Below are 23590 nucleotides of genomic sequence, written 5' to 3' on the forward strand. Positions count from 1 at the left end.
CTGCTATAGCTATTCTTATACTAGTGTTTGCATGAAAGAGCATATGTTTCCATTTTTCTTGGGTAAATTCCTAGTAGTGAGATTACTGGATCACATGGTAGCTATATGTTTAGTTTTATAAGCAACTTCAGTGTTTTACAAAGTAATTGGAATTTTACATTCCCACCAGCACAGTAAGAGTTCTGTAAGTGTTCCCCATCCTTGGTGACCCTTGGCAGCATCAGTCTTCTTAATTTTAGCTACTCCAATAAATGTGTAGTAGTATCCTATTGTGGTTTTAATTTGCATTTCCCGAATGATTAATGCTATGGTAAAACATGTTGTATCAGCCATTATTGTATCTTATATAAAATGTCCATTCAAACCCTGTATCCATTTTTAATTGGGTTTTCATCTTATTGAATTGTAAGAGTTTTTTATATATCCTAGAAACCAGTTCTCTGTCATAATACATACTTCGACAATCTCCCATTTTGTGCTTGGCCTTTCCATTTTTTTTTCCCTTTGAGGTAACACTAATGTGCAATGGTGTACACTTTCCAGGACTATATTTTCTCACTTCAGTAACTATGTAAATCTCACCACACCTGCGCCAAAGGTCCAGTCACCAGCCACCATCAGCCACTCAGCCCCTCTACTCACGCTCTCCCCTTCTCCTGCCTCTCCAGTAACCACCATCATGTTGTCAGAGCGCAGTGCTTTGTTTTCATTTGCTTTGTTTTTTCTTTCCATCTTTTTTTTTTAATTCCACAAAGGAGCAAAATTATACAATATTTACTTTTCTCCTGACATTTCACTTAGAGTTATCTCTTCGGGGTTCATCCATATTGTCAAACATGACATAATTTCATTTTTTTTATGACTGAGCACTGTTCCACTGTATTACATATACTGCCATTTCTTTATCCATTGATGTATTGTTGGGTACTTGAATTGTTTCCATATCTTAGCTATTGTGAATAGTGCTGCAGTGAAACTAAGGGTGGTTATATCTTTTTTTAAAAAAAAGATTTTTTTTTTTTTATTTATACAAGTGCTGGGTTTCAGGCCAGAGGCATGGGAGGGTGAGAGGATTCACCAGAGACAGAGCAGGGAACAGAACAGGCAGACTAATGAAATACACTGCTGAGGGGAGCAGCGGGTGAGACAGGAGAGGTCTGTCCCACCATGTGGGATTCTCACAGGCCGGCCAGGATGGAACCCGCGCTGCAGAGGCTGCAGACAGCTTCACAGTGCGGTGCTCAACCGTCTGCACCACCAGAGAGGCCCGGTGGATATATATTTTCAAATTAGTTCAAATTAGTGATTTTATAGTTGGGGGGGGGGGTGGTAAACACCCAGAAGTGGAATTACTGGATCATATGGTAGTTCTATTTCCAATTTTTTGAGGACCCTCCATACTGTTGTCCGTAGTGGCTGTACCAATTTACATCCCCACCAATAGTGCACAAGGGCTCCTTTTTTCTCCCTATCCTTGCCAACACACTATTTCTTGACTTTTTCATAATATCATTGTAACTAGGGTGAGGTAAAATCTCACTGGACTTTTGATTTGCATTTCCCTAATGATAAGCAATGTAGACATCTTTTCTTCTGTCTGCCATCTTTATGTTTTCTTAGATGAAATGCCTATTTAGATCCTTTGACCATTTTTCAATTGGAAGGTATGTTTTTTCTTTACCTGTTGCATTGTGCAAGTTATTCATACCAAACCCCAGGCTGAATGATTATGACTAACATCACACAGCTCGTGGAATGAACATTCAAACCCACATTACCTGTTCTATGGTGCTGCCTGTTTCCCTTCATGTGTATGGAGCAGATGCTCTGTCACCTCAGATCCCTGTGGATTTCTACTCAATAATCAGCCTGGTTACTTGTCAGAGAATTGTCCTTAGGCTTCTAGACTTTGCCTATGCCTAATGACGTGTATCTCCTCTGGAAGTAAGCCTTGAGCAATGATTGGTGGGATAAAGACCCCAGCTCCCTTGCCCTCTGTGTGGAATAAATCTGAGCTCTACCTACCAATCTTCAGCAGTAGAATAGAGACAGTCATCTTCCAGTGACACTGCTTGATGTAGTGGTACACGATTGCTCATCTTCTTTCCCTTCCTAGTTCTACCTGCTCCACCCCCAGTTTACCTTCCACATCCACATTAATACTCATCTTAGTGTCTGGGTAACCCAACTGAAGACAGTGCACAACTATTTCCTTGGCATGAAATATTCTCTACAGAGACTCATTTTCTAAAGGGGTGGTAGTGTCTTCAATTTGAGAAAGACCCTGTGGGGTACATGAACTACCTAGAAGTCACCGTAGAGCTCTGACATGACACAAGTTCTGCAGAAATCAACACCATACTTGACATAGCTGCAGCATGTAAAGCATGTGTACACAATTAAATATTTATGGGGTACTGAAGAAAAAATATTCCTTTTAGAATTATCTGATTGATTCTTCTCTCATGCCATTGAATGCAAAAGAAAATTAGATTGCATTGTGCCATCTAGTAATTTTAAGTAAAAGTTTAAATACATTGCAAACAATAATACTAATAAGCAAGAAAACACCCCTATTTTAAATTTTGTACTTTTTAACCTATCATTATTTGGGACGGGGGGTATTTCACACACAAAACCCCATTCATTTTGTAAAGAATGCCAAAATATTTCACTTAAGATTATCCCTTGATTATCTCCATCTAAACTCAAATATAATTTATACCTCCCTTTAATTTGGAAAATTTCTGGGCATATTTAATTATGTATATCTTCAAAGTCTTTGCTGCTAAAAATTACATTTCCCTCAACTATTAATGGGTAAAGGCTGAATTGTCATGAAATATTTTGACTCTTTTGTAAGCTTCTTTTATTTTGCACAAGCCAGAAGTGATGGTGCAGCCATAGAGATGGAGAATCTTCAATCTTAAAAAAAAAAAGAAAAATGGAAAAACTCTGGGTTATATGGTATGGAAACTGTTGAGCCTGGATTTTAAGCATTATCAATTTATGGAAAGTTCTTAAAACCATTTTGACTACTACTTAGTTGCTCAAAGGAGAAAGATGACATAAAACTTGAGAATAACAAATATATTTTTAATATTTGTTGCATTAGTGGGGAAATAATGAGATTATCTGAAGGTAATGGCCAGTTATATTCCAAAGGAAAGAGTGCTGGGCCCTACTGTGAAAAATACCACCTATAAATAAAGTTTTATTGGAACACAGTCCTGACATTCACTTTCATGAGTAGTTGTAACACACACACATGACCTGTAAAACCTAAAATATTTATGATCTGATCCTTTATAGCAAACTTTGGTAATTCTCCATATCAAGATGTGAGGAAAGAATATTTCACTTATTCTCAGCACAAGTTGATTTAATACACTTGCAAAGAATCTCCTCATTTTCAAGTCAGTCATCTACTTTCAGCACCTCCAAAAATTCTTCAAATTTATTAGAAACATAATTCTAAAAAAATAAAATTAAATAAAAAATTTAAAGGGAAAGAAGTGAAATCTTTAAAAGGGGGCGGTGTTAAGATGCAGGAAGACTGTGGAAATTCTATTAATGGTAACGCCTAAAGTTTTTTTGTTTTGTTTTGTTTTTAAAGAAAATACCAACTGGGCCTCCCCTTGTGGCGCAGCTGTTGAGTGCTGGGCTGCGAAGCTGCCTGCAGCATCTGAAGCACCGGTTCGAACTCCAGCCGCCTGTGAGGGTCCCACATGGCGTGACAGACCTCTCCTGCCATGCCTGCTGCTCCCCTCAGCAGTGTATTTCCATCAGTCTGCCTGTTCTGTTCCCTGCTCTGGCTCTGGTGAATTCTCTCACCCTCCCACTTCTGACTGTACCCAGTGCTTGTATAAATAAATAAATAAATCTTTAAAAAAATAAAGAGAGAAAGAGAGAGAGAGAGAGAGAGAGAGAGAGAGAGAGAGAGAGAGAGAGAGAGAGAGAGAGAGAGAGAGAAGAAAGAAAAGAAAGAAAAGAAAAGAAAGAAAAGAAAGAAAAGAAAGAAAGAAAGAAAAAAAGAAGAAAGAAAAGAAAGAAAAAAGAAAGAAAGAAAGAAGAAAAAAAAGAAAGAAAGAAAGAAAGAAAGAAAGAAAGAAAGAAAGAAAGAAAGAAAGAAAGAAAGAAAGAAAGAAAGAAAGAAAGAAAGAAAATACCAACTGGCCAGCATCTGCAAAATCTTGTGCAATTTTATAATTTTTCAGTTTACGAGTATTATAAAAATACATGATAAATTCTTTATAGAATGTATTCATTTTTTCTTTAATGAAAAATCTCCAGGTGTCCTCTTAGAAGGTAAAAAGGACCATGATTTTATGGTCCTTCTCTCTGCCTTATTTGTCAACAAATTCTAATTTACATTAGCATTAAATTAAAATACTCAGGTTGACCTCAGTTCAATTTCTGCTCTTTCTCCAGCTAATCTCTGATCAATTTTTTTTTTTGGTAAAAAAAATTTTAGCATAATTTTGAATTGCCCAGGGGTGTGTGTGTGTGTGTGTGTGTGTGTGTGTGTGCATGCATACACACACAATAGTTTTTTAATGACAAAAACTCCCAAAACCTTTTAGAAAGTAGTCAGGATTAATAGATGTAGACAACTATTAGTGGTTACATTATTTTAATTTTGGTACTACTGGAATAATTATATCAATATTTCCTTGCTATTTATTTACCATTTATTTTAGATCTGCTTAGCAATCACTCAACTTTTTCTGAAACCTATGTTCTAACAACAGACAGATCAAGTTCTAAAACCACAATGGATTTCTTTCTAGGGAAGCCTATGAAATTGATCTCAAACACTCAAAAATTACTTTTAGCTCTAGGGAGTACGTTGTTAGATGAGAGATACATTTATATTCATTCAAAATAATGGAGAAATGTACATTTCTATGTGACATGAAAGTAGTTCCCAATTCTATAATATGAGATGTTAAAATATTAATCTTTTTTTAGTCTAAAAAAAGATTAAAACTCCTATTCCCCAAAGTACAAAATGAGACAAGTAGATCAGTCAGAAAGAGATCTATAAAATTCTATAACCATCCCTATTCCTCTGGAAGGCATTATATAACTCCGTATTCAAAGGATTAGGTATTCAAATAACTCTTTTCACCAATACCCTAGAGTCTCAGCTTAGCGATGAACTGGGACATTAATTTTTTTATGTATTTTTTAATAGGACACTATTTCTGATGTAGTAATTGGAAATACAGAATCATGATTTCTAATAATGTTACATGTATTCCTTAATTTGCAAGTCTTTAATGTTAAAGAATATGGTTGAATAAAACAGAAAAAGAAAAAAAGTGGCTCACATTTGCACTGCACAATGAGATAGTTGAAGAATTCTTTGCCCATAAGCACATTTGTTGCGAATACTGTAACTTCAGAGTTTATTTTTTTAACAATGTAGGTTTTATTATATCTTTAAGCTCACAATTCACGTTTTCCAGTATCAAACAAATCATTGTGTGAATTATTTTTTACATATTTTATTTTATTTTATAATTTTTATATCATTTTTCATTTTTGCACAATGTGTGCATTTTCATCTTGGTTATAGTCCCCATACAATTCCCACCCCCCTTTTTTTGATCCTACTCCCTCCTCCCCACCCCCGTAGTGTATCTCTGGTTTATAGCTGCTGGTTGATTTTGATTTTTACTTTATTAGAATTAGGTTTTTTCCTGGTCCCTTATTTACGTTTTCTAAATTCCTGCTATGAGTGAGACCATCTGGTATTTTATTCAAAAGGGCACCTGCACCCCTATGTTTATAGCAGCACTATTGACAATAGCTAAGCTATGGAAACAACCCAGATGCCCCAAAATAGATGACTGGATCAAGAAGATGTGGTACATATACACAATGGAATATTACTCAGCAATCAAAAAAGATAAACTCATGCAATTTGCAGCAACATGGAAATAAGCCAGAATCAATTAATTTTTATAAAGTATTTACACTTTTCAAATAAAACTGATTCATATTGTTCATTATTTTGTTTGTTATGAAACCTCAAAAGTTCTAGGACCCATATAGAATTATTGTTCTGTCAATTTCCTCAATTCCTCAAACAGTAATTCATTATAAAAATCTTGTATTTTATTCAAAAAGCTCAATTTTTACTGAATGGACTAGGACTAATTAATTCTCAAATATGGGACTTGAACTCTGATAACTCCTGAAATATTTTTCTTTCCCTAGCTTTTTTGTATAATTCTAATTAATGATACTCCAAAGACAAAGGCTAGCATAACTGAAAATATTTAAGTCCTTACAAATATTTTTTCTGAACTGTTTATGTATTTCAAAGTACAAAGGAAATATGATTTTCAGGTATTTGAGACAGCACAACATCTTGGTTTCATTTTAAGTAAAGTTACCAGGAGCTATTTTTTGGAAAAGATTTAATGGTTATTAGAACTGCTTATTAGTAACATGGAAACAACTTGAGGCTTTTTAAAGAAATATAAATACACAGTTGATATCAATTTTCCTCTTTGCTTTATGATAACATTTAAGGTAGAAAGAGGGACCTCCCTGGTGGTGCAAGGGGTTAAAATGCAGCCCTGTGAAGCTGTCCACAGCCACTGCAGCACAAGTTCAATTCCCAACTACCCACATGGTACAGTAGATCTCTCCTGACTTGCTTCTGCTCAGCAGTGTATTTCAGTGTATTTCAGTCACTCTGCCTGTTTTGCTCCCAACTCTATCTCTGGTGAATCTTCTCACCCCCTACACCTCTGGCCAGCACCCTAGTTCTTGTGTGCATAAATAAATAAATCCCTTAAAAAAATTAAAAAGAGAGGCAAGTGAGCAAAACGAATGTTCTCTTACCGTCTACAGTTTTTACAAAGCCTCTTAACAGCATCCAGGGTGACATTCTTGCAGAAACTGAGTTTCACACATTCCAAACTAATATGACAGTAATTAGCCAATAAACAAACTCTGGAAAAGAGAAAAAGGAGCAAAGTTATCAGTTAAATTAGTTAAATGTACTTCTTATAAAGTTTTCAAAAATTTAAACGTCAAATTGATTTTGGCCTTTTATAGCCAATAACCCCATCTCATCCCTCCTTACCTACTGCTCCTGCCCCCCCAACCAGACTGACATTGCAAATGGAACTTCTTAAAATAAATACATACAATGAACACATCAAATAAATTTTCCAGACAATAACAATGAAACCAAAAATTAAAGATGACAAAGGTAAAGACCTAAAAATGTCAGAATTTCATTTTGAAGTTCTTAGAGAAAAGGTAATAGTAGATAAATGCAAATAGTTATTACAGTACTTCATTTTAATGTCTATTTAATAATAATGTGAAAGTAATCATTAACTTAACATCTGACATCAGAATTACTCCCAGATGGGAGCCATGTTTATTTGGGGTAATACCTTGACAGAATCTTGTAGGAAAAAAAAGACTACAACATGTGACAATTCTGCCACTTTTCATGAGTGGGGATGAATTTTTCTTCCTCCTGACAGGTGGGTGAAGAAGACCAAGACAAGAGAATAATCAAGAGATGCTGGATTCCATGAAATGAAGGGTTATTGCTGAAACAGTGGAAACACTTGTGAAAGTGTTTTCGTTGCATGCTGTAAGCCCTTCCTTGGGTTCCTGGGGATATTTTTATTGATGTTTATTTTATTCACAAGTGACCTGGAAGAAGAGGCCGAGTTAACATTGACCACGTGAGGGGACATGAAAACATAAGCTCTGCCATAAATTTGATTACCTTAGGCAAATATTTACCTGGATCTCACAAGTAAAAAGGCATCTGAACAAGGGATCTCTGTATAACTTAAATTGCTATTAGTCCCAGCATCACTTGGGAAACTTTTAGAAATTTAAGAAAGTTAATTTACCCTGACTCACTGTATCAGAAACCCCAGGGTAGGGCTCACCAAACTGTTTTAATAGGTCTTCTAGTTGATTCCGATGCAGGTAAAATTTGAGAATCACTGGCATCAAACAATGGTTTGCAGCCTTGGACACATATTCGATTCACCTATGACATGATGATTTAAAAAAGTACCAATGCCAAAAAATCATTCTCAATGATTGCACCAACCTAAACAAATTATCCTCCTAAGAAACAGATTATCAGATATAAATCTACAGGCAGAAATGTCAAAAATCTCTGTTAAACAACACTTTAAATTGAACTTCTGGTAGAATTTCCTAAAAATAACTTAATCATTCTGGCTGACAAAATCCATGTTCAATATTTTATCTGTGCCCTCCAAAAGTGTTAATCTAATTCATTTTAAATTTTTCTGTAGACTAGTTATCAGGTTTCAGTGAAAAAACAGGGCTGTGGAGGGAGACATCTGAGAGTAGAAAATAGCAAGAAAAAGACAGAAATTAAAGGAGTAGATCTGTACGAAACATATCCTATTTCCTCAACCTATTGCATAAGTGGATAGTCAGCAATTTCAGAAGAGTATGAACAGGAGCATAAGGGAGTCTCATATATAGATTTGACCTTGCTAACATTAAAGGCAGAGTAGCTTTCAAATTTAAATCCTAAATATTAGGATCTTTGTTTCCCAGGTGGTAGATCTAGAGCGTATGCTAGGCTACACACTATCAAAGGCGATCTGGGTAGAGAACTTGCACATCTTACATGAAATGTTTTGCCCATATTTTCTTTAATGGCTTCAGGTTTGGCATCCCAATTTTTTATCCATTTTGAACAGATTTTTGTGTATGGTCTAAGATTGTCATCTAATTTCATTATTTTGCATGAAACTGTCGAGGTTTCCCAACACCATTTATTAAAGAGGCTTTCCTTGTTCCAGCATATGTTCTTGGCTCCTTTATAATAGATTAAATGTCCATATATGTGTGGGTTTATTTCTGGGCTCTCAATTCTATTTCATTGATCTCTGTGTCTGTTTTTGTTCCAGTACTAGGCTGTTTTAATTATTGTGACTTTATAATATAATTTAAGGTCTGGAAGTGTGATACCTGTGTCTTTTAATTGGTGAGTTCAGTCCATTTACATTTAAAGTAATTATTGGTATGTAATAGTCTGTTGCTGACATTTTGTTCTTAATTTGTGTGGGTCAGTCTATTCCTTTTTTAGCTCTTCATGTTTGTTCCTTTCTTCCACTTTAGATGTGTAAATATTAGATGTGTAATATTTGTTGGAGGGGTGGTTTACTTTCTGCAAACTCTTGAGTTTCTCTATTTCCTGATATTTTGGTTAGAAATATGATTGTTTCACCAAAAAAGGAATCCACCTACCATGCCTGGTAGCCTATTAGTAAATGAGTGTTCTTGACTCTGAATTAGTCTGTATAACTGTTCCAGTTCATTTCTGGCCCAATTTAGATGAAAAAAAATTCATGGTGATGCCAAAGGATGCAGACACAGGTTTCTGTTGAGTGTTTTCATGAGTACAAGAACTGTATTTGCACAAATTGTGTTTTCTTCTAAGAAAACAAATTCACTGTAAGGACAGCAGCATAAGGGCATGTGCTGTATGGCTGCACCACTTCCCTTTCAAAGTATTCAATCATTTTAAAAGTCCCCCCACTTTTTAAACTAGAACATTACTTTTCTCTTGTAATTGAGTCAATCCCGCTGAAATAGACCAGGTTCTTCTCTGAGCTGTAATAATATAAGGAGACCCAGTGTCCAAATATATGACAGGTGTCATATATTTACCAGCTCGATCACCTCTCTATAAACTACTGCTGTACCGGCTGAGGTGCAGTAATAGTGCAGTGTAACTAGTTTTGCGATAACATTTGAATCCAATGAATGTTTTCTTTAAGAAACGAAGGTAAAATATAATTGAGGGCCTCCCCGGTGGCGCAGCGGTTGAGCGCTGGGTTGCGAAGCTACGCGCGGCCTCTGCGGCGCCGGTTCGATCCCCGGCTGCTCCCCGGCCACCAGAGGAGGGTCCCACATGGCGCGCAGACCTCTCCTGCCGCCCGCTGCTCCCCTCAGCAGTGTGCTTCGGTCCTTCTGCCTGCTCTGCTCCCCGCTCTGGCTCTGGTGAATTCTCTCGCCCTCCCGCGCTTCTGACTGTACCCAGTGCATGTATAAACAAAACAAACAAACAAACCAGCAAACAAATAAATAAAGCATGCCTCTATAAAAAAAAAAAAAAAAATATATATATAATTGAAAGACACTGAGGAAGAGACATGAAGCAGATAATCCTATAAGAAAGTGCCAGGAGAACCAACAAAACTGGTGACATTGTCATTGCCATAGTTACCAGGAAACACACACACACACACACTGCCTAGAATCTCAAAGTCAGTAAGATACTGAAAATGCATCAGAATAAGCTCATCAGTCTGGGGTCATTCTCTTCTCTATATGTTAATGAGTGTGACCTTGGCCTTTGGAAACAAGCCAGAATGAAAAAAGTATCTTCCCTCTGCCAAGTGGCAATTTCTGTCCTCCTGGAAGCTCTAGCTTTCTGGAGCCTCTGTTGCATATCAGTACAATTAGAGACATAGTCACCTTCTAAAATGAAGGAAATCTAACTAGGGAATTAACCTGACTTCTCTGTCATTCATGGAAGTCCATCACCTTCTGTAACCCAGGAAAAACTATGATTCTACAGTAGTTTAATCACAAACTTTCATTAGTTATGTGTCACCCAAGGGAACTACTTTGCCTCAGAAGGCAAAATTAGTAATAAAACTTTGTGTCTTTGTCATTACCCCCAACATATTCACTTTTTTTCATTATATTTCCAGCAGCCATTTATAATTGAAATTAAAATGTACATATTAAACTGATCAAATGGATCATAACCATAATCTTATCCAGATCATCACAAATGAAAGTAAAAAGAAAGGTAACAGAGACAGAGGGAACTTCTATTTGCAACAGGGCCTCAACATAAATAGCAAATTGGTCCCAAATTAAAACCAACTTTCAAGGCCTTAATCAAGTAAATTGTATCTTCCTTTCTATTTGCTTTGACTGTTTCCTTTTTTTCTCATATAAAACTTAGTACAACTCTGATAAGTTTATTTGGTCCACCAATTGCTGAATAAATTATGAAGGCGAAAATGGACAGAAGTATAATTGGGAAGGATGACATTGGTGAATTAGAAAATGGACAGAGGGCCTCCCTGGTGGCAAAGCGGTTGAGCGCTGGCTTGCAAAGATGCCCACAGCCTCTGTGGCGCCGGTTCAATCCCCGGCTGCTCCCAGGCCACTGGAGGAGGGTCCTGCATGGCCGCAGACCTCTCCTGCCGCCCGCTGCTCCCCTCAGCAGTGGACTTCAGTCCTTCTGCCTGCTCTGCTCCCTGCTCTGGCTCTGGTGAATTCTCTCACCCTCCCGCGCTTCTGACTGTACCCAGTGCTTGTATAAATAAATAAATAAATCTTAAAAAAAAAAAAACAACTGGAGAAAAATTAATTAAAAAAAAGAAAATGGACAGAAACATGTCAATTTTGTAAATCTAACAGAAGTTCATGGACCCAGAGATCTTCAAGTATAGGTCTATTTATCTGTAGTAAATAAGTGGAAAATACTTGGTAGTTTGTATTCATGTCTACTCAATATGACCCTACTTTTCTTCATTAAGAGCTATTGCTAATATTCTAATATATACATCATCATGCAGGAAAAAAAACAATTACAACCACTATTTCCTCTAGAACATTGATGGTTTACCTGATAAAATACCACCTTAGAATAGGTGAGGATCATAAAGGGCTTTGTGTGACTCTCCCAAACCAATAAGTGATTGTCTCATATGTTATCTCTAGTAAAAGAGTTTAAGAACTACATGTGGGGCCTCCCCGGTGGCGCAGCGGTTGAGCCCTGGGTTGCCAAGCTGCCCGCAGCCTCTGCAACGCCGGCCGCCAGGCGAGTTTCCCACATGGCGCGCAGACCTCTCCTGCTGCCCACTGCTCCCCTCAGCAGCGTATTTCTTTGTCAGTCTGCCTGCTCTGCTCTCCGCTCTGGCTCTGGTGAATTTTCTCACCCTCCTACGCTTCTGACTGTACCCAGTGCTTGTATAAATAAATAAATAAATCTTTAAAAAAAAAAAAGAAAGAAAGAACTACATGTGATTATCATTGTAGCAAGCTTTAAATCATGTATATTTTAAACAAACTTATATATTCTACCTTAAAATATACTGGATAAATCAAGAAAAGCTTTTCATAAAATGTTATACTTGGACAAATATCTACAAAATATTTTGAAGACCAAGCATTAATACTATGCTATCTATAAATATCTATTTATAAATACCTATCTATTTTTATTTATAAATCTATGAAACAATGTATATCTTAATAGTAAAAGGGAAAACCCCCCAAAATACTAAAGAAATCAAACAATGCAAAATGCCATTAAGAATATTTTAAAATTTTAAAGTTAAAAAATCTTCAGAAAAAAACATTAAAATCCCCTTATATCATGTTGGTGATGTATTTCAGAGAACACAGAAAGTGTCAGAATAGACACTTTCATACACTACTCTTGGAGGAATAAATTCTATCGACTTTATGAGAGCAATTTAGCAATATTGATTTGAAATCACTGAAAGTGTTCACTTTATAACTTTTGAATAAGTAATTCTGTTTCTAGGGCTATACATCAATGAAATAATCAAAGATGCAAATATTTGTGTACAAGGATATTTTTATGTTATTTCTTCTAAATCAAATTAGAACCAATAATAATGTTCAACCAAAAGATAATGTTGAAAAAATTATATCGCATTTATATATTGGAATAGCAAGCAACTATTAAAATGTTTTTGAAAACAATTATGCATAATGAGAACACGGTACAAGTTTAGATAGAAAACAGACAAATGCAAAAGCATATTCATAGGATTACCCAAATATAAGTGTATTGCTGGAGTGCCATGTTATTTTCATTACAATAAACTAAAAACATTTTATTTGATTATGAAGATCCTAAATCAGTGATTGGCATATTTCTTCTTAAAGGTCTGGACACTAAATGTTGTAGACTTTGCAAAATTTAATTCGGATTTGATCACAACTAAGAGACAAAATCAAATAAATCCTATAGGATTTTAAATAACCATTTTAAACAAAATAAACCATTTAAAGTTGTAATAACTATTTTTAGTGTATAGGTCATTAAAAAAGTAAACAGATGACTGACTACAACTGTCTAATCTCTATCTATGCTGTGGTACCTAACTTGGAAAGTTTTCAGGTAGCTTCCTGGCTTAAAATGTTATATTCAGCAGTGGGGATTTTTACACCTGTCCTAACCTCTTGACAGGATTGTGGCTAGGACCAGACATGTAGGAACCTACGTGATGGATTTGTAACAAAAGAAAATTGTTAAACTGTATCACCAGTGGAAGGATTTGCTCTTGTCAATTTTTCCCTTTTGTCTGTCCATCTAAATCCTAGCAGTTCATCAAGGACTATCTGAGGCTAAATCCTTTTCCAAGAATTCACCCACTCTTAAAGCTCCATTAGTCTCTTTCATCTTCAAAGGATCTGTATGCCATTTAGATTTTTCATCTGTATGAGGGACATTTTTTCCTATGCCTCACTGTAAAAGAACTCATGATAACAATTTTGAATTTATGACATATTTAAAATACACCAAACAAATTAAATGACAGGAACTGTGCTGTTGTATCTATTCCAGGAATGAAGGAAAATAGCTTTATCATTCCATGGAATGAAGACCTAACCACAAAAGTCTTTTATTTGAAATTTTAAAAAAACAAATACTAATAACAACAAATAGGTACAAGAACATCACATAATGTTTCCAGGAAAGCAATATTGCTTCCAGTGAGCCATAGCCATCATCATGCCTTCCCACTTTAAACTAAAAATACTAATAATATTAATGATAACTAGAAACAGGGGAGTCCACTGACTTCTTATAATATGAAGTCCATTCTCTAATTTGGTTGTTGTAAACCATTATTATTTCGCAAATATAAAACCTCAGTTTTTATGAGATAAAGTGATCTAAGCTCATTTTAAAAAAATAGCAAAACTTCAAACAGTACTTAATGATGCAAGTGTGACCTTCACACTCTGCATATGTTCCAAACAAAGACCTCTGCTATGTTCAACAGAGGAGATGCTTTAAGTCAGAAACTGAGAATGATCTAAAGCTCGCCAACTAGTGAACTGGTGGTGTACTAAATAGGCCCAATAATAAAAGAATAAGGAGAACAAATTCTTGGAGTTCAGGAATTATATTTGTTAAATTATATGGTGAGAGAGAGAATTGGACTTTTAGTGGTGAACTACAGAAGTCGATATACAGTGATGCCCAACTAAAACTTATATGATATTATAAGACAATGTTACGTCAACCCAGTTGGTTTCAACGAACATCTGAATTCATAAGCATCACTGAAGCAGGAAACCCTGGGAACTGTAAAAATGTGTCTTCACATCATCCCTTGGGTAGGAGGAAGCAAAGGCAGTAGTACATTTATAAGTTTCCAGTCCCAGTCCTTTCACTTGGAGGAAGTTGGACAGACACTCTTCTTTAGATATTAAAGCCTCCAGGTTCCAGGAAAATTTAGCAAGAAGGACAAACAGGAAGAAAATAGATTTTCTATAAATGAGGCAGGAATGGCTTAAACAAGAAATCAATCAAGATATATGGTCACGTTTTAATTCTAGGTTTCTGGAGCAGTTCATACAATACTATGGACACTATATTATTTTTATGTCCCTCCTGACAAATAACCCTCCCCTCAATTGATTAGATAAATTGCCCCCATTTATATTTTAATTTAGCATGACATAAATATCAATATTTCATATTTCACTTCATTTATAGTATTTCAATTTATCATTTATACAAAAGTCAATATTTCATATTTTATTGCATTCATAAATAAATTTGTATAATTTCCCTTTCAAGAATCTCTAGGTTCCTTCTGGCCTTTTATGTCATATTCTACATTGTAAACTCACAGGGTGTCCATAAAAATGATAAACTAAAATGGATAATTAGCTCATGATTCATTTCCCCAAGAAACTGTACAAAAAAAGGTTAACCTGCAAATTTCCTACCCTCTTTTGCTTATTCCTGTAGAGCTTAGGTCCAGACACTTGAGATGGTGGCAGCTTCTTGCCAATGCATGAACTCCTGCATTGGTTACCTGCCGGCATCCACTCACATCAAGACACCTGTAGAATTTAAATAAAACTAATTTAGTTGGGACTTTACATAATGAGACTTCCCTCTTCTGGTTAATAGAATAAGAGTTGGTGCTTCTATGTAGAGAAACACTAACTTCAGATTTAGCCCACTAGCTGAGGGGATAGTTGAATGGAATTGGCTGTTATGAAAAAGACATACCAATGCATTATCGATCACCTTGTGAATTGCTCCAAGTCTCACTTTCTTCAACTAAGAAAGAGCTCTAACTTCTACCCTCCCCACATCTTCTTTGTTAAGCACCATGAGCTCTAAGTTTCTAAACATGTTTAGCCTAACTTAGATTTTTATAGAATTTTTTATTATGAGCATTGACTTGAAAACCGTTAAAGATAATGTAAGTAAGATTTCTATGAGCAGAGTCCAAATAAAGCTCAAATATTTTTGCAGGTTTCATTCAAGCATTTTAAAGTATCAAAATTTTCTGAATGAAAAAATATCTGAGAAATTAGTGTGAAATGTTTGCAGGAACAAAGATAACTTCAGTTTTCATAATAAGGAAGAGCTTATATAAAAATTCTACAGATATAGTAATAATATTATGTTACCTTTTATTATTTATATTTATATTTATATTTTATATTATTAATCTCTTTTCTTCTTCCATCTGTAAAGTCACTTTGTGCAGTCAGTTTATAACCCTTCAATCTTCTAAGACAAAAATCACCTCCAGAGTCTTCTCTTCTAGGGTTTATTTCGAGAAATTACAATACCTGCCTTACTTCTCACTCAGGAAAAAATAGCATAGGATATGTGATGTAGAGGTCTGCACTGCTATCTACTAATTAGCAAATTTCAACAAGTTATTTAATTCCTTTGAGCTCCAATTTACCTTGGGAAAAATAAGAATAATGACAACAGGGCCTCCCCTGGTGGCGCAGGCAGTTGAGCGCCGCACTGTGAAGATGTCCGCAGCCTCTGCAGCGCCAGTTCGATCCCGACTGGCATGCAAGGGTCCCACATGGCATGGTAGACCTTTCCTGTCTCGCCCGCTGCTCCCCTCAGCAGTGTATTTCATCAGTCTGCTTGTTCTGTTCCCTACTCTGTCTGTGGTGAATCCTCTCACCCTCCCGCGCATCTGGCCCATACCCTGTTCTTGTATAAAAATAAATCTTTAAAAAAAAGAATAATGACAACATTTAAAGTTATTATAGTGATTACATCTATGTGTGCTGTGATAGCACTAATCAAATCAAAGGCAATATTATTAGAGGTAGCATATTGATGGATTTCCCAGCCATTACTCTAGACTCTCATGTTTTGTTTTGTTTTTTTTAAAGATTTATTTATTTATTTATTTATTTATACGAGCACTGGGTACAGTGAGAAGCGCGGGAGGGTAAGAGAATTCACCAGAGCCAGAGCGAGGAACAGAACAGGCAGACTGATGAAATACACTGCTGAGGGGAGCAGCAGGAGAGGTCTGCGCGCCATGCGGGACCCTCCTCCGGAGGCCGGGCAGCAGCCGGGGATCGAACCGGCGCTGCAGAGGCTGCGGGCAGCTTCGCAGCCCAGCGCTCAACCGCTGTGTCACCAGGGGAGGCCCTAGACTCACATGTTTTCAGTATTATGTGCTGTCTTTGATGCCACTGTTGGTGTCATTTGCCATTCAAATTTCTTTTCTGAGACAGAGTTCTAGAAAAGGAGGGAGGCGTTTGTAGTGAATGTTGTTCATTTGCTAATACTCATGTGGCATGTGTACTTGTTAATCAGATGGTCCAGGATGTGATTCCAGTCCTGCCACCTTCTAGCTCCATAAGCACGGGCAAGTCACAGCACCTCTTTGGGTCCTGATAGCCTCATTATTTAAACAAGTGTTCATATTAAAGGATCTTAAGATTTTCTTTAGCTCAGAAATTTTTGAAGTTCTATGAGAAGTTATTGATCTTTTCAGACTCTTGGGTGCCTCAACTATAGAATGGGCAGTGACCATTTTTTTAAATGACCACACAATTTTTTGGCATGGCACCAATTGTGAGGTGAGTGCTCTGTGCCCTCCTCTAGTAAACCAGGACATTTATCACTGCTTCAATCAGTAGAGTATGGAGAAAATGATAGTACATGAATGCCAAGGCGATTTCATACAGCATAACAGAGCTTTCCCTGTTTCCTGGAATATTCATGTGAGAGCCCTGAACTACCACGTCAGAAGCCTTACTGTCCTGAGGCTGCCAAGCTGTCAGGAGGCCCAAAACATATGGAAAGGCAAATGTAGGTTGTCCAGTTGAAATTACTGGCTGAGTCCAGAATTCAGGTCACCCCTATGGCAGACAAGTGACAAAGCCTCAAAGTGATTCTAGACACAACCATTAAGCAACCCCAAATTTGAGTCTTCCAAGCAGAGGTCCCAATCGCTGTGTAACAGAAACAAGCTTTCTTACATAAGCCCTATCCAAATTCACAGAATTGATGAGTTTAATAAAATGGTTACTTTAGACCACTCAATTCTGGGGTGGCTTATTATGCAGCAGTGGTAACTGGAGACTAATAATATGGAGGATATCAACACCATATGTAAAAATAAGGTCATTCATCATTATCTTTATAATTCTGTAATTTTCTATTAAAAGAAAGAAAAGAAAAAGATCAGGAGATGTGGCTAAATTAAGCAGAGACTTTAGAATATTGCCTTTCAAACCAGGCCTTTCTCTGATGAATATTATGGGTTTATGGGGTTCCATCACGGAGGGTGTTGCCTCTGTGACTATCCTGCCTCCCTTACCACTTCACACCATCCTAGTGCTTCCTCATATTTGATGGTGAAAGGAAGAATCAGTAGAACCATTTGTTGATAATGAGAGTGAGTAGTATAGAATGGCCACAGTGTTGTTGTTAAAATCATATAAATTTCCCCTTCAAAAAAATATTTGGGTAAGCAAAATCTCATTCATCCCAGACCATGCAACCATTCCTTCCTGTTTTATTCATAAACAGACATGTATTAACTATTCTGGTGATTTAAATAAAGGAAAATCAAGAGACCAAAGCTACAGTCTAAAGAGCAGTGTGAAACTTTGCTGGAGTCTGGTTAGGGTGCTCGTAGAGGAGGAAGTACCTGAGAGCTTTCAGATAGGTGCTGATTTCCACCAAGCTCATATCAGTCACCTGAGAGCAGGAGCTGAGGACAAGACTCTCCAGTTTGGGACAGTGAGTCACGATGAGATGGACAATCCCATCCTTCACCTATGGGAAGAAATAAGCGAGACTTTATTTTCAAGCACAGGGCTTTCTACAGAGAAGACCTGGCATTAAATCAAGTGTGTTAAAGATAAAAATATGCATCTGCTTAGGTGTGTTATAATCATCATCACCATAATCATAACACTAATAGTTCTCGTTTGAGGAGTGCTAGCTTTGTGTCAGAGTAATACAGCATGGCACATATTCTGCTAATCTGGGAGCTTTTAGGATTAAAAGTGAATGTCTAGAAATTGAGTAAGATTAATCTATTGTTGTGATGTGCATTTGTTTTAAGGAAAAAACAGATGAAGAATGAGAACTCATATCTTCCCAGAATTTTGAGTTTGTGTGAATAACTTTCCCAAACATTTCTATTTGTGTCATCAAGTAAGATGAGACCAGTGTGTCAACTTCTTTTTTTGTTTGTTTGTTTGTTTTTTTTTTTTTTGTGGGACCCTCGCCAGTGGCCAGGGATTGAAGTGGCGCTGCAGAGGCTGCGGGCAGCCTCGCAACCCAGCACTCAACCGCTGCACCACCAGGAGAGGCCCAGTGTGTCAACTTCTGTGGAGAATTTCCTTTAGGATATAATGTTTTGATTAAAAAGGAAAAGAAATGTGGTATTGTTTTTCTCTCATTTCTTTATTCAGAGCAATATTCAAGGTGAGAACACATCAGAGCCTAAGGGGAAACTAGTAGAAGAGAAAAGAGCAAGCACATAAAAATTTTAATTTAACTGCTTATGTCACAACATCTTTCCAATGGCTTCTAATCCACCAGTATCAAAAATTGTCAGGACCTTCTGTTTTCTGCCAGAAGTACTGTCCACTCCAAATTCATAAAATTGCAGTAAACACTCAATTTGTGAAAACCAGGCTATATGACTGCAAATCACCTTTTGGCTAATCTTATATGGAAGGAGAAGTCAGACTCCCTTCTTCCTTATAGACAGAAACCATATTTATTTATTTGTTTGTTTGTTTGTTTGTTTATACATGCACTGGGTACAGTCAGAAGCGCGGGAGGGTGAGAGAATTCACCAGAGCCAGAGCGGGGAGCAGAACAGGCAGAAGGACCGAAGTACAATGCTGAGGGGAGCAGCGGGCGGCAGGAGAGGTCTGCGCGCCATATGGGACCCTCTTCCGGTGGCCGGGGAGCAGCAGGGGATCGAACCGGCGCCACAGAGGCCACGGACAGCTTCGCAACCCAGCGCTCAACCGCTGCGCCACCGGGGAGGCCCTATTCATATATCTTTCAACTCCAAAAATCTTAGCAACTCTCTCTATAAATTAGAGATAATGCTACTTTTCACACAGAGAAGATAAGAAGTTAATAAATAATATGTGTAACAAGTACCTTGTATAGTTCCTTGCATATGAGAGGGGCTCAATATATGATAACTGTTATCATTAATATTATCTCTTATTTAGGAAATGCAAATGGCCAACAGGTATATGAAAAATGTTCAACATCCCTTATCATCAGGGAAATGCAAATCAAAACCATATTGAGATACCAACTTATGCCAGTAAGAATGGCACATATCAAAAAAACAAGCAACAACAAATGTCGGCAAGGATGTGGTGAAAAAGGAACTCTCCTACATGGCTGGTGAGAGTGCAAACTGGTCCAACCACTATGGAAAGCTGTCTGGAGTTTCCTCAGTCTACTAAAAATGGAGCTACCATATGACCTGGCAATTCCACAGCTAGGGATCTACCAAAGGACACGAAAACATTGATTCAATAGAACACCTGTACACTTATGTTTATTGCAGCACTATTTACAATAGGTAAAACCTGGAAACAACCCAAATGCCCACAAATAGATGACTGGATCAAGAAGATGTGGCATATACACACAATGGAATATTATTCAGCAATCAAAAAAGATAAACTCATGCCATTCACAGCAATGTGGATGGAACTGGAAGGATTTATGCTCAGTGAAATAAGCCAGAAGGGAAAAGAAAAATATCAGATGGTTTCACTTATAGCAGGAATATAGGGGAACCAAATAAGACATCAGTGTAAAAAAAATAATAACAGTACAAAACACAACAAAGCAAAACCGGACAATTATAAATCAGAGACATCCTGCAGGGAAGGAAGAGAGAGAGGGAACAGAGGGAGGGAGGGAGGAGCACAGGAGACTGAGGTGCTGTTGTACAGGTGTATTGGTGAAGGAAACTCTATGGGGACTACACCTGAGGGGGTGAGGGGAAGCAAATACTGTTTAAAAATGAACAATGATGTAAAAAAATATAAATAAATAAATAAATAAAATTTAAAAATGTGTACCTATCTAACACATTAAAATGTAGTCATCTCTTTATATACGGTTAATAGAAATCAGTGATTGCATTTGCCTCAGTTTCCTAACATAACTATTACACCAACTTTGCCTCAATAAACATAATTGGAAATAAAAGTTGATCCCTTAACAGGATCTGCCATTCTTGTAATTGAACCAATATAATAATTCAATAAAATTATCGAGCAAATAAGAGATAATATATTTTTTTTTCATAAGTCAGTGATTTTATTTGATGAGAGATGTTTCAAATGTTGGACTGTTGTTTATTTCCAATTATGTTTATTGAGGCAAAGTTGGTATATATAGTTGCATCATTTTAGGGGTCATAGATTGAAACCTCTATAAATGTATGTGTTTACACTAGGACCACTACCAAAGCCCCAATAATTCCCCACTATGCTCCTTTGGGCCCCCTCCCTCTACCACTTCGCCTCAACACTCTTCCCCTTCTGCTTGTCTCAGTTTTGCAGTCAGATGTAAAGGTTTTGTTATTGGTCTGGTTTTGTCTGATATTTCCACATAAAAGTGAAAACATTTGGTATTTTTCTTTCTCCTTTTGATTTATTTCACTCAGAATTAAGCTTTCCAGTTCCACCCATGTTGTCACAAATGGCAAGAATTCATCTTTTGTTATAGTGGACTAGTATTCCATTGTATAAATATATATCACATTTTTCTGATCTGCTCCTCTGTCCTTAGGCCTTTAGGTTGTTTCCATAACTTAGCTATTGCAAATGGGGCTACAATGAACATAGGCATAAACATATTCCTCTGAACTAGCATTTTTGCTTCTGGGGGTGGAAACCTAGCAATGGAATTGCTGGGTCATATGGTACATCTATTTTTAAAGTTTTGAGAAAATTAAATGCTATTTTCCATACAGGTTGGGCCACTCTATATTCCCACCAATAGTGTAAGAAGATTCTTTTTCCCTACATCCTCATCAATACTTGTTTCTGGTCTTTTTAATATGGGTCTTTCTCACATGACTTTAATATGGGTCCACCTCACAGGTGTGAGGTGGTTAACTCATGGTGGTTTTGATCTGCATTTACCTGATGATAAGTGATAATGAGAATTTTATCATGTGCCTATTGACCATGTATGTATCTTCTTTGTAGAAGTGACTATTTACCATTTCTGCCCTATTTTTTATTGGGTTCATTGTTGTCTTTGTGTTTATCTGCCTGAGTTTTTATATATTTTAGATATCAGCCCTTTGTCAGATGTATGATGTGCAAATATTTTCTTATTGGGTCAACTTTTAGATCCGTTACCTAATCCATAACTAAATAGCAATGTTTCCTGAGGAAAGTCATATTTGCTCCTCCTGCTTCTTCTTTTGTGTAGTCATAATCCAATGTGCAAACCCTTTCTAAAATATGGGTTCTTCTCCCCTTCAAATGTATATTTCAGAATATGACTTCATGATGTGAGAAGACCACTGTAGAATAAGAGTTTTTGAAGTTAGACAACTATTTCACACTATAGACATAGAGTAATTTAGAAAGGATCAAAGACATGACTATAAGACTAAAACTATAAAATACATAGGAAAAAAAAAACAGGCAAAACACTCAACAACATTGGCTTCAGGGGACTTGACTCCAATGAAAGCAAAAATAAATGGGAATTTGTCAATTTCAAAAGTTTCTGCATAACCAAAGAGACTATTATTAAAACAAAAAGTCAACCAAATGATGGGGAAAATTGTACATTATAAATCCAACAAAAGGCTAATATCCACACAACACTACAAAAAGCCCAATAAAAAAAATTGGCGCAAGAGTCAAAGGCATTTCTCCAAAAAAGACATGCAGATGGCCAACAGTCACAGATAAAATGCTCATCACCACTTATCATCAAGGAAATGCAAACAAAACCCCAATGAGATACCATCTCACACCTGTGAAACTGGCCCATATCAGAAAGACCAGAAAAAACAAATGTTGGAAAGGTGGGCAGAAAGGAACCCTTACACACTGTTGGTACAAATGTAGACTACTCTAGCCTCTATAGTAAACAGTATGGGAGTTTCTCAAAACTTTAAAAATAGATCCTACCATACAATCCAGCAATTCCTCTCCTAGGCATCTACCCAAAGAATACAAAAACCCCTGTTTGAAGGGATATATGCATTCCTGTGTGTATTGCAATGCTATTTACAATAGCCAAATTCTCTGCCCAAGGACAGATGAGTGGATTAAGAAGTAATCCACTAATCCAGTAATCCAGTAATCCAGTGGAAGTAATCCAGTGGATTAAGAAGTAATGTGTATAGATAGATTAAAAAAAAAAAGACGAAATCATGTCTTTTGAGACAACATGGATGAAACTGGAGGTTATTATGCTAACGTGAAATAAGAAAGAATGAGAAAGACAAATACTGGATGATTTTACTCATATATGGAATATAAAAAAAAATAATCAAGGCAAAGGAACAGACAAATCCTTGAAATCTGACCAAAGAACTGAGGCTACCAAGAGGGGAGTTTGGAGGTCAGGAACAAAGGGGGCAGGGCACTCAAGAGACTATAGTAGATTTTTGGTGCTTTGATAATGGGTATGGTGTGAGAACATCCATTTCTAAAGGTATGAACCTACACCTTAAAATATATACAATGTTGTAAATCAACATTACCTAAGTAAATATAATTAATAAAAATAGTTTCATTTTCTGACAAAGTAGGAAAGTGAAGACATTGAAAAGATCTATATGAGTCCAAGAGTTCTCACCGTTTTGAGGGCAGCAACATTAAGGGCAGTCATTTCTGGTAAGTTCTTCAGGATCCTGATCAAGCAGGCCTCAGAAACCTGGGGGACTCTCCCGATGTTCAGAGTCCTTAAGTGTGGACATCGCAGGGCCAGGGAGTCTATACTCCTGGCTGTAAGACCAAG

General features: G+C 36.8%; 1 protein-coding gene across 1 annotated transcript; it reads right to left on the reverse strand.

The window, feature by feature from the left end:
• Nucleotides 1-2755: 2755 nt before the first annotated feature.
• On the reverse strand, nt 2756-23589 carry LOC119231409 (protein AMN1 homolog). Its single transcript, XM_037493168.2, has 5 exons — nt 23429-23589; nt 18255-18382; nt 15052-15168; nt 6859-6969; nt 2756-2925 (listed from the first exon to the last, which is right to left on the reverse strand). Exons 1-5 carry the CDS (start codon nt 23459-23461, stop codon nt 2814-2816), a joined length of 501 nt encoding a protein of 166 aa, XP_037349065.2. The 5' UTR covers nt 23462-23589; the 3' UTR covers nt 2756-2813.
• Between the last annotated feature and the right edge of the window lies 1 nt (nt 23590).

This window comes from Talpa occidentalis, unplaced genomic scaffold (genome assembly GCF_014898055.3).
Source record: "Talpa occidentalis isolate TD23 unplaced genomic scaffold, MPIMG_talOcc4v2.1 talOcc4.7, whole genome shotgun sequence".
Taxonomy (NCBI): domain Eukaryota; kingdom Metazoa; phylum Chordata; class Mammalia; order Eulipotyphla; family Talpidae; genus Talpa; species Talpa occidentalis.